This window comes from Hippoglossus hippoglossus, chromosome 19, assembly GCF_009819705.1.
Source record: "Hippoglossus hippoglossus isolate fHipHip1 chromosome 19, fHipHip1.pri, whole genome shotgun sequence".
NCBI classification, from domain to species: Eukaryota; Metazoa; Chordata; class Actinopteri; order Pleuronectiformes; family Pleuronectidae; genus Hippoglossus; species Hippoglossus hippoglossus.
Genome location: NC_047169.1, coordinates 6,071,956 through 6,083,293, shown reverse-complemented (window position 1 = coordinate 6,083,293; position 11,338 = coordinate 6,071,956). Strand labels below are relative to the sequence as shown.

The 11,338-nt window shown below is 42.6% G+C and overlaps 1 protein-coding gene across 1 annotated transcript; it reads left to right on the top strand.

Moving 5' to 3' along the window:
- Window positions 1-391: 391 nt before the first annotated feature.
- On the top strand, window positions 392-9,614 carry lgi1b (leucine-rich, glioma inactivated 1b). Its single transcript, XM_034569781.1, has 10 exons — window positions 392-1,273; window positions 1,426-1,497; window positions 2,119-2,190; window positions 3,124-3,195; window positions 5,760-5,831; window positions 7,096-7,265; window positions 7,492-7,656; window positions 7,877-8,097; window positions 8,312-8,558; window positions 9,109-9,614. The coding sequence occupies exons 1-10, from the start codon at window positions 1,065-1,067 to the stop codon at window positions 9,456-9,458; spliced, it is 1,650 nt and encodes a 549-aa protein (XP_034425672.1). The 5' UTR covers window positions 392-1,064; the 3' UTR covers window positions 9,459-9,614.
- Window positions 9,615-11,338: the final 1,724 nt, after the last annotated feature.

Here is an 11,338-nt window from a genome sequence, read left to right as displayed (position 1 = left end):
GTATTGTGATGGTTATTGATACCGACTGAACAGTTTTTACCTTGATTTTGGCCATATCACTATCATAATAATAAATTTATTTATAGAACATTTTCCAAAACAAAATGCAGTACAACAAGAAAACAAATGTTTAAAACACACAAATAAATGTCATAAATGTATCCCACATTAATTATCTGGGTGTTTAAAATAAAATAAAATAAAATAAACAATATTCTGACTGTCCCACCACACAGCCCAAATGCTCTTAGTTCACAGAACCACCGAATTGATATTGTCCTGTTATATTTGAAACCATGTGCCATAAGCTCATCCTCTTCTCTCTGTGAATGTCATTATCTGTGCAGGGAGGAGAGAAAGGAGGCAGCATGTGAATGAGTGAGGCAGGTGCATTTGCACAGAGCTCATGAATAGGCGCTCGCCATTAGCCACGCACGGCTCTGAAGCGCGCATAAATAATAGCTGGCAGTGCTGATAATAAAACAGCGCACCTAGGGGCCTCCCCCACCCTCTGTCCCCCTTCTCTCTCTCTCTCTCCCCCTTTCTTCCCCTCTCTTTCTCCCTCACGGGAATTTACGCTTTTATGTCCTTTTCTTTCTCCCCCTTCTTTTAGTGGCTGCAGCTTTGAGTCTGCAAGCAACTTCTCTTTTTTCTAAAAACCAATTAGACCTATTTTTAGCAGCGTGGTCTTTTTTTGTCATTGTTATTATTATTTCACGTGGGACGTTGAGTTTATTCCTTTTTTTTATTGACAATTTATTTTTATCTTCAGCTGTGTTTTCTGCTCTCAGGTCCTGGATTTGTCATTCTTGCGCTTTGCAGAACGAATCCGCTGGACCGGTGCCCTCCTATTGAGACGCCAGGAGCATAGGCACAAGCCCGGCTGCGTCAGAGCGCGCACCATCACCACCCGGAGCTCCAGCTTCTCATCAGCAAAACAAACATATCAAAAAGGCAAAAAAAGGGTTCCTCTTTAAATCCCGTGATTTGCTCCTCGAGGGTCTTGTGTGTGTGGAAGTTGCATGTGCAGGCGGGAGTGATAAGCCTCGGCCGGGACAGCAGGAATGGGACACCCGGGCAGCAGCGCGCGGAGAGGATGGAGAGGAGGATGGACGCTCCTGGTGTGGGTGGCCGCGGTCAGCCTGGTGCTGGCGGACGGACGGAGAGTGAGGCAGCCCAGATGTCCCGCCGGATGCATCTGCACCAAAGACAATGCCCTGTGTGAGAATGTCCGCTCCGTGCCTCACACGTTCCCCTCCGACGTCGTGTCGCTGTAAGTGCTCCTGCAGCTACACATTGTGCCACGATTAGTTGCCTGGGAAACCTCATGGTACATTGTTGTCTGCTGTGCCTTTCAGTGTATGTGCAGTTATTATTATTTATATGATGAATTCACCTTTAATGTATGTTTCTCCATCTGTTAAGATCTTTTGTCAAGTCTGGATTCAATGAAATCGCTGGAGGAAGCTTTGTTCACACGCCTGCCCTGCAACTGCTGTGAGTGCATCTATCCATCTATCCGTCTGTCCGTCTGTCTGTCTGTCTGTCTGTCTGTCTTTCTATCTATCTATCTATCTATCTATCTATCTATCTATCTATCTATCTGTCTGTCTGTCTGTCTGTCCGTCTATCCGTCTATCTGTTCTTTATTGGTATAAACAATAAAGAAGGGTCCCCCCCCCCCCCCAGAGGACTTGTATAGAAGCTGGTTCAAAGGGAGATTCTCTGTAATGGTGTCAGGATTATGCAATACACCACATGGCTACAACAACTCTAACAGCAGGGGCTGGGCAGAGAGGAGCTGTGTGTGTGCCTGTGTGTGTGTGGGTGTGTGTGTGTGTGTGTGTGTGTGTGTGTGTGTGTGTGTGTGTGTGTGTGTTTGTGTGCGTGTGTGTGCGTGTGTGTGTGTGGAGGCATGGATAAATAATGGACACGGTCTTGGATGATAACTACATGAGGGAAAAGGGATTTGGCTTCCAAAAACAGTAAAGTTAGAGCGATTCTTTTATGGAATGACATAAAAGTGTTTTGTTATACGACTGAAGTTTGGGGAGTTATTTGAATTTGCAAATCCACAAATCAACGGCAAAGTCGTGCTTAACGTCTTTGTTTTTACAGTTTGTTCACAGCAAACTCACTCGACCTCATCGATGAAGATGCATTCCTGGGTTTACCACATTTGGAATATCTGTAAGTATTTACTTGTACCTTAAAGCTTGCAATCGCTATGCTTTTTAGTATATAAAGGTAATAAGGGGGTTGTGTGGTAGAGCATCATAAAATACACAAACTGTATCTGCTGTGAAACAAACTGATATGAGGCATAAGCCACCCAGGGCACTCAGTGGATCACAGACCTCCGCCAAGGCCCAAATGTCAAGCCACACCAAATTGCACACAATCATAGACATCGGTTTCTCATATATGAAATCATGCATCATTCATGGGGAAATCAGTGAAAATGTCAAGAAACACCCTCACAACGTTAAAGACAGTGAAATAAAACATCCTGGATCCGTCCCTTTGTCTGGATCCAGTTCTTTCTTGGCCCATGTCCCATCCTCCCATTAAATTTGTATTTCTTTATGTAATCCTGCCGACAACCAGACAAACCAGGGGTGAAAACTTCCTTGGCGGAGGTGGTGATGACTTTGGAACAGAGTGTTGCATTGTGGTCCGGCTGCTCAATATTGGTTTGCATGCTGGCATGTTTAATGCACGTCCACTCACAGGTTTCTTCACTTACTGTGTGTTGCCTGATGAGGGTGGAACAACTTACATCCCCATGGCTTTTATGAGTTTGTGATGTTTGCTGAGCTTATGTAATTCTGACATCAACCAGAGCAGAAGTCTAATCAGCTAGAATAATTTAAAACAAATGTTTGGAAGCCTTTTCAGTATAAATCATTTTGACATTTGTTTAAGTATGAACAAAAGTGGATGTAGTTAGTACACAGCATAATGTACAATTAGGACAGAGCTCAGGTTTTCAACACAACCCTCTCACAACCGCAACAGGAGAAGCTGTGCAGAAAACTAAAGGGTTTCACATGTGAGATTACTTACACAGTGTCAATCTATCTTAATCTACCCAAATACTAATCAAATACTTCTCATTCACAGATTTATTGAAAATAACAAAATTGCATCAATATCTCCATTTGCTTTCCGGGGCCTAAAAGCGCTGATACATCTGTAAGTATTTTGTTGATTTTGTTGATTCCATTGAAATGATTTCTAAAAAGGAAGCATTGTGGTAAAAGCTGCTGATGATCCTGGTATTTAAGGTATTCCAACAGGAACGGTGCCCTTCTCCGTCACTGTCTGAAGTGCAAAGTAATCAGAAACGCTGCTGCCAGTGGTAACGTCCAAGGTTACTGGCTGACGGTTTCAGCTGGATCAGGTTGCTGAGAGGCAGGTCATGGTGTCCCTGGGTGTTACATTGACTTAGTGGACCAAAAGAGTTGTTGTTCACATATTTATGGCAGAAAAAAAAAGGAAGATGACTCATCTAATAACTTTATTTTTGTATATATATAATGAAATCAATAAGACAGAGAGACACAGTGAAATGTCTTTTATTACAAAAACGGTGACGTGCGGAGAAAAAGGTTGACGCCGACAATCAGTGCTGACAACCAGTCTACCTAATGTTCAGAGGTGATCCGATGCTCGATAAGCTCCGGTTGCTCCAGGTGAGGCGAGTCAGAGTGAGCAGGTAGCTCAGGGGCAGAGTGGGCCGGCTGAGCGTGGCAGGCAGTTGGGAAAAGTGGCAGGTGAACCATAGGGTTGAACGGCGTTCTGGCATCGAAGCCGTGGTTGATCTGGTCTTTAAAAATACTGCTGGGTCTGGATGAGAAGAGTTTGCAGGTGTGAAGCCGTGTTGGTGTGAGAAGCAGAGAACTGGAAACAACGCCTACCCAGTAACACACACCCACATGAGCAGCTCTAAATATGTGGACAGAGCAGAAACACACATGCAGGAAGAGTATATATTATCTAGAATGGTAATCAGTGGAGTGCATAGGCCTTGGTCTATGAATTATTCCCTTTGAAAGTGGTGAACATGTAAATGTCTCCAAAAAATTTTAAAGAAAGTGAAAGAAAATTTTTGGCTTTGCACTTTTGCCTGCATCTGCGCCAAAATGTAGTGAGTCCTTTACTGGCCCACGTCCCATCCTTCCACCAAGTTGTGTGGACATCTGTTTTAGTTTTTTGTGTTATCCAAACAACAATCAAACAAGCGGACAGGGGTTAAAACATAACCTCCATGGGCGAGATAATAAAACCAACCCCCCCAAAAGTCCATAATCCCAACAGAATTCAAAATGTGAGCTGGAGCATGAAAACAAAATCCAATTCCAAACAAGCCAAGCAGTTTATCTACAGTATTTTTGTAAACACTCACTTTCCTGAACTGCAAAGCCAGCAACAACTAAAGATAGTCGAGAATGTGCTCGACCTCTAAGGTCAAGACTAAATATAACAGTAATGTAACGTTAAACCAAGGGCCTCATTATCTGACCCTGATTCTAAGACAGGTTCCTACCCAACACATTATGAGTACATATGGAGAGTAGTGCTGCAAAAACACATACTAGTGTTCCTCATCGTGCATGAAACAATGTGTGGATGGATGGTTGGACGACTTTCAACTCCTCCCCATCCTATTTTCAGGTGTAGGCCATGTTGAACAGTGGTTAAACCGTTTCTTCAGGCATGGTTTAGGTGAGAGGACTCTGGTAATATGTCAAACAATCATTATCAAAGCCACAAATAGTGTGAGTTATTGTCTCAGTGACTCAGATGGATCTGTGCAGGTCAGAAAATAGGTTGTTATGCTTTAATGGGAGAAGAAAATCCATAGAAAACCCTTCACATATCCATTTGCAACCATATGAAAAGATAAAGTGTGCCTTTTCTATTGCTGCAGATACCTAAGAGGAAAGTAAACAAACCTTTATACCGAAAAAAGATGAATAAATACATTATTAGAAGGCACAGGCAGGCGTCCTGCTCAGATCCTGATCCAGTCTGCTCCAGCCTCCATCTGTTTGCAGAGCACAAACTCACAAACTAAAATGGCCTCTCTCTCTCTCTCTCTTTCCCCCGTGAAACCAACTCACAAATAAATAATGCAACGTCCATGAATTACGCTGACATTTCACTGCATTCACATCTCTTTCTGGTTTGGAGTTCACTCCTCCGCCCGTATGTGAAATGTGCCTGAGGGGCCTGTGTTTGTTGGTTGGTCTTATACCTGCTACTGGCAGAAAATAGTCACGAGACAGCCTCGGAGAAGAGTAGCGCCGTTTAAATATAGGTTTTCAGTGTGAAATATGACCAGCAGTATTAAGGGAATGAAATATTACCCACTACGGCTTCACGTAATAGGTAAAATGTCAAAGAATTGTATCTGACCCTCCTACAACCAATTATATTCCCTCCTTGCACTCAATTAAATTGCTCTCCCTTAAATTGAATAATCACTAATTCTTATATTCCCTTCCATTTCACTGCTAAGCCCTTTCAAACACCTGTTACATGACTGTGCCATGTCTCAGACGTATAGTCGGGGATTCAGGTTTCAGATTCGTTCGGTCATTTTTCTTGTTTGTACAATAATTTGCTCAGGTCCAAACAGAACCAATGCAAATCATATAATACAGTGTAATGACTCAGCATCTGCTGTCTGGAGAGAGACAGTCTCTCCTAATTCAATCACTGTGCGTATTTCTTTGTTCCCTTTCGTCGATTAGGAGTCTGGCGTATAACAATCTTGAGACGCTGCCCAAGGATGTCTTCAAGGGCATGGAAGCTCTGACCAAAGTGTGAGTGCAGTCTGAGACTCAGACCCAGCTTATTCCGAGTCATGTATCCTTAGATATTTACATAAACGCATGCATCGTTATACAACAGGGCATTAGGGCCATGTTGAAAAAAAGATTTAGAGAGTTGTAATTCAATGAGAAAGAAAAGTCATAATATTATCAGAATAAAGAAAAAACATTTTAATGAAGTGAGCAACAAGGATCAGCCCGTGGTCGTTCCACTCCTTCTGGATCCAAAAGAGAATTTCCTTTTAAAGTCCGGATTCTTTGACTGACATGCTTGATGCTCCACATTCCTCATTTTAATGCAGGCAACAGGCTGATCATCTGGTATCCATCTCTAAAATGATATCTAGCCTAAAATTATGACTTTGTTCTCGTGATATTATCACTTAACCATTCAATGTGATCCAATCTGTTAGTAACTCATTCGGTAAATTGCATTGGTATGTACACAACAAAGAGTTTCACACATGTATCTGCACAGAGCTTAACAGAACTTGATCAGGATGCATAAGGGAAATATCAAGAGAAAGAATAAAACTCAAAATATATTCCTCTACACCAATAAGTAACAATCTTTTTGCATGTTAGCGTTGCAGGTTTTCTGGTAATGTGAGCTTGCTTTGTTTGATGTGGTATTTATTCCCAATCCCTCAATTAGGAACACACTGTACTATGATACTTTTTGGTGTCCAAAGAGATTTATTCAGGGATGTTGATCCTTCCTTCCTCTTGTTATGGTTCTTAAAAGGAAGGAAGGGAGAGTAATCACCACTTGAACCAGAGGAGAGAGAAAAACAAACGAGTGTAGGAGATGCTATTCGCTGCTGCAATGGAGAAAAGAAAGAGGAAAAAGGGAGATAAAGAGATCTAGAGGAGAGGCGAGGGCTTGGGTTACAAGGCCAGAGTGTCAGGGTAGAAGGTAAACAAGTCATTCAGAGAGAAAAGATCCTGGCTGTGGTCACAGCAACATAATCAGTGGGAATAATGCAGGCTGCAGGCGGCAGGGTGTGTGTGTCGGCGTGTGTGTTGATTCGATACACACATCCAAGGTCAACAGTAATTTAAACTGAGAGCGGGTGAGGAGTATAGACCACTGAGTAGATAGGACACTTGTTGTGATTTCGTCGGCTCGAAGCCAAAGTTCAGGCAAATATGGAAGAGGCAGAACAGATCAGCAGCAGAAACTGAATATCTAAGCCTCCAAAAGATAAATATGTCCGTGAACTGATGTTGCTTGCGATTCATCCTTGCATGTAAGTGATCTGCGGGGCAACAACCTGATATGCGACTGCAAGCTCAAGTGGCTGGTGGAGTGGATACACCACACCAACGCCACCCTGGATCAGATCTACTGCAGCGGTCCGCCCATTCACCAGGGGAAGAAGATCAACGACCTGCTGCCACACTCCTTTGACTGCATCACCACAGGTATCATCTTCCTGCGTCTGCCCCGCTTCTTCACACAGGAAACCCCTCAACAATAGCTCCCTGTCCCCAGCCGACTGCCTCACCCTGTCCTCTCACGCCTCCTCCCTGTTCCTTATCGCCAGTTTATCAGTGCTGAGGCGTGTTTGTGGAAGAATTTATCGGTGGGAAAGGATTATTTAGAGGCGACAAAAAGGGGCGGGATTCATTGTGACGTTTTGCTTTTCAGAGTTTGCCTCTTATCAGTCGCTGAAGTTTGAGTCCATCTCAGTGGAGGCCTTCACCTTTGGTAAAGATCAGTATGTTGTGTTTCCACAACCGTTCGCTGGGACATGCAGCTTCCTGGAATGGGATCACGTTGAGATGACCTTCAGACCCTATGACACTATTCAAAGTGAGTAAACAGAAGAAAGTTATAGCAGCATCGTCGTATCCATTAAATGTTCAATAACAGATCATTGCTGGGGCAGAAAGGACTCACAGAGGTATTAGCAACCACAGATTGATTTTACTGTGTAACTGTGGATAATCACTGTTTAGGGACATAAATGCAAGATTATCTGTTCAGCATTCTTAGCGCTTGTTCTGTGTCATCGACCTCTCTTCCTGTTTAGGCACGTCCACTGTGGTCTGCAAGCCCCAGGTGATCGACAGCCACCTCTTCGTCATCGTGGCCCAGCTGTTCGGGGGCTCGCACATTTACAAACGCGACAACTCCGCCAACAAGTTCATCAAGATCCAGGACATCGACATCCTGAAGATCCGCAAACCCAACGACATTGAGACGTTCATGATCGACGGGGAGTCTTTCTTTGTCATCGCCGACAGCTCAAAGGTTAGATGTTGGACTTAATTCAGATTTATTGTATAGGTGTTCTTGTAGACTGTGAATAAAGATGGACGACATGACGGCTCCCCAACAGTGCCTTGATCGCCCCCTGGTGGCTGGCGGGAGTATAGGTCATAAATCCTGCCACCTCCATGTCAGCAGATGGAACATTGGCTAAACTACACAGCTTAACTGATATTTACACTTGTTCTTTCCTTAGGCCGGCTCCACAACTGTGTACAAGTGGAACGGCAATGGCTTCTACTCCCACCAGTCTCTCCATCCGTGGTACCGCGACACAGATGTGGAATATTTGGAGATCTCCAACAAAGCCCACCTGATCCTGTCCAGCAGCTCCCAGAGGCCTGTGGTGTACCAGTGGAACAGGAGCCAGAAGCAGTTTGACCGCAGGACGGACATACCGGACATGGAGGACGTCTTCTCAGTCAAACACTTCCGGGTCAAAGGTGAGGGCTGCAGCTTCAAAAACAGCATATGTACACACACACACACACACACACGTTATATGTTTGCACTGACTAAAAAGGCATTAGCTGGTATGTGTGTGCACTCTAGACGTCATTATTCAGTTTGAAATGCTAAGACTCAGATAATCCGGGCCATGTTATATGATTAGCGGTGGACTTTGACCCGTGAGAACTTTTTCTTTCATGTGGTTAATTTAATAAAAACGTCCATGACCCACACGCTCAGCAGTAATTTATTACGTTTTAGTACGTCGTTGCTCGGCGAGTCACACAGGCACTCATCTCAAAGGTACTCCACTACCGTAACCCCCCGCTCATAAATCACTACTGTCTAATATTCTCTGTATTTCTTAGTGTGACAGGAAAAGCTACAGCTCATGTATTAAGAACACTTTGCTAAGTAGCTGCTGATAACAAGCTAAGAATTATTATGGATTAACACAAACTGTTTTTTTAATTCAGAGTCCGGTTTAGAAGATTAATGTTGAAATTAAAAAACTGTATCTTTGAATCTTTGCCCTTTTCCAAGGTGATCTGTTCTTGTGCTTAACGAGATTCATCGGGGACTCCAAGGTGATGCGCTGGGACGGTGCCATGTTCAAGGAGGTGCAGACGTTTCCCTCCCGCGGCTCCATGGTGTTCCAGCCTGTCTCCTTCGGCAAGTGGCAGTACGCCATCTTGGGAAGTGATTATTCGCTGACGCAGGTCTACCAGTGGGAGGGCAAGAGGGGACAGTTCATCCCGTCTCAGGAGCTGAACATCCAGGCGCCTCGAGCGTTTTCCATGGTCGCCATCGACGACCGGGCTTTCCTGCTCGCGTCCAGCTTCAAGGGGAAAACTCAAATATACGAACACCTCATGATTGATATGAGTAATTAAACCAGTCAACAATTTAGGACCAATCTTGTACACTACCGTTCAAATGCTTCTTCTGGGATTTTGTTTAACTCCGATTTGAAACCACAAGCAATTCTGACCTAGGTTCAGACAAATGTAAATTTTACAGAGAAGCTCAAACCATCAAAAGAAATATGTCAAGTACGACTTTACTGAGAATAAGTGATTAAAATGCACATGTTGGTTATAGTCTGTGAGATCATTTCAAAAGCTCTGACACCATTTTAATGAATATATATTCTTCACAGTAAACGTTTGGCAACCGGCTGCTACTAGTTCATTTTGATAAACTCCCTTTACTTTCATCTCCATTCCTTCCTCTTTAGGAATGCCTTATCCTCCATTTGAAGAACTCAGTTACTCAAAACTCACAAGCAAACTGTACCTTGATGTACAGTCTGTTTTTTGCTATTCAACTCTTATGTATTGTGTTTATTTCTCTTGTAGGAATTTGATAGGAACGATTTAGGAATGAGTTAGTGCTGACGATCGTGTAACAATAACTAAACGGTGAAAAGTGTATTGAGAAAAGGAGGCAAAGTGCAGTTGTATCCAAGAAATAAAACAATTATGTCACGAGACAATTCTTTAATTTGAGTCATTACACTAAACAGAACTTTACAGTGAAATAGATGTATAATAAATTACAGAGCAAGGGGAATAAATCTCACAAGACATCGTCACATGCCTGTTTTTGAGACTCACATGCGACATTATCTTGTAGACAATTTATAATCTAATCTGATCCAGTAGTAACCCAGTTAGTAACATTATGTATAGTTTGTTAAATACTTGTTTTCAATCAATCACAGGCAAACATTGGCCGACTTGCTGAGATTCATGTTCATTCTTCTCGTACAAATTCTGTGTTTTGAATCATTTTACCCTTAAAGAAGTGGCCCCTGATACACGAAATGAAGAATCCACTACACATTATGAGAAACTTTGGGGAAAACATGTGTCTCCGTTGTGTCTACTCTCAGATACAGACCCTCACAGTGTTTATTCCTGATGAATGACTCGCTGGAAGCATCTCACTGTGCGGACCAGCCCTCTCGCTTTCGCTGCACTCTTGCCCCTTTTCTCCCTCGCTGACAAAACCATTGTTATCTTTACTCCGCAAATAAAAGCCGACCACTGTGCAAGCACCTGCTACCTGTGCTTTCACACGCTCCTCTTATTCTGACACAAAAAAAGGAAAGATAATATCCATAACAACGTAACACTTGCCAAATATGATGTTTACCTTTTTGCTATACCGTGTAAAGTTCTTTGTATGATGTTTGCTTTTGTATGTAGATGGGACCACACTCAGTCTTTTATTTTTCATAGACATAGAATTTAGTGTAGATATGTATGTATTCATAAAATACCAGGATCCCCTCCCTAACACTGTGTAACATGCAGCTTCTGTAAAACAGCGTAGTCCTACTTGTATCAGTCGTAGTTAGGTAAGGTTAGAGGGTGATGGATATTCACTTGTCATCGTGCTCACTGTGTTTTATGTACAGATGTAATAAAAACTAAAGTGCTAAAGTAGGGGTGTGGGTATTTTATTGTTAGTAACTTGATTTTGACTGTTTTTTAAAAGGTACAGATCCAGTTTGGATTCAGTTGTTCTTACTAAGCTGTATAACCTGTCAGTGTGTTGTGTGTAACATACACAACATGATTATAAGGAGTTGTGTTATTTCTTGTTTATATATATAAACCATGACCTAAAATGAAAAATAGTGTTCCGTGATTATGACTTCTTATGAGTCATGATTATGTAACAATTTCCAAAAATATATGAGAAAACATCTAAGAATATATAAATATGCATATGTGTATGTATGTATGTATATATATCTTTACTTAGA

Excerpts from the sequence above, each read along its gene's own strand:
- lgi1b (XM_034569781.1), top strand. The coding sequence starts at position 1,065 with ATGGGACACCCGGGCAGCAGCGCGCGGAGAGGATGGAGAGGAGGATGG. Across the intron at positions 1,498-2,118 it reads ACGCCTGCCCTGCAACTGCT|TTTGTTCACAGCAAACTCAC; the intron begins GTGAGTGCATCT and ends TTGTTTTTACAG. Across the intron at positions 8,559-9,108 it reads CAAACACTTCCGGGTCAAAG|GTGATCTGTTCTTGTGCTTA; the intron begins GTGAGGGCTGCA and ends CCCTTTTCCAAG.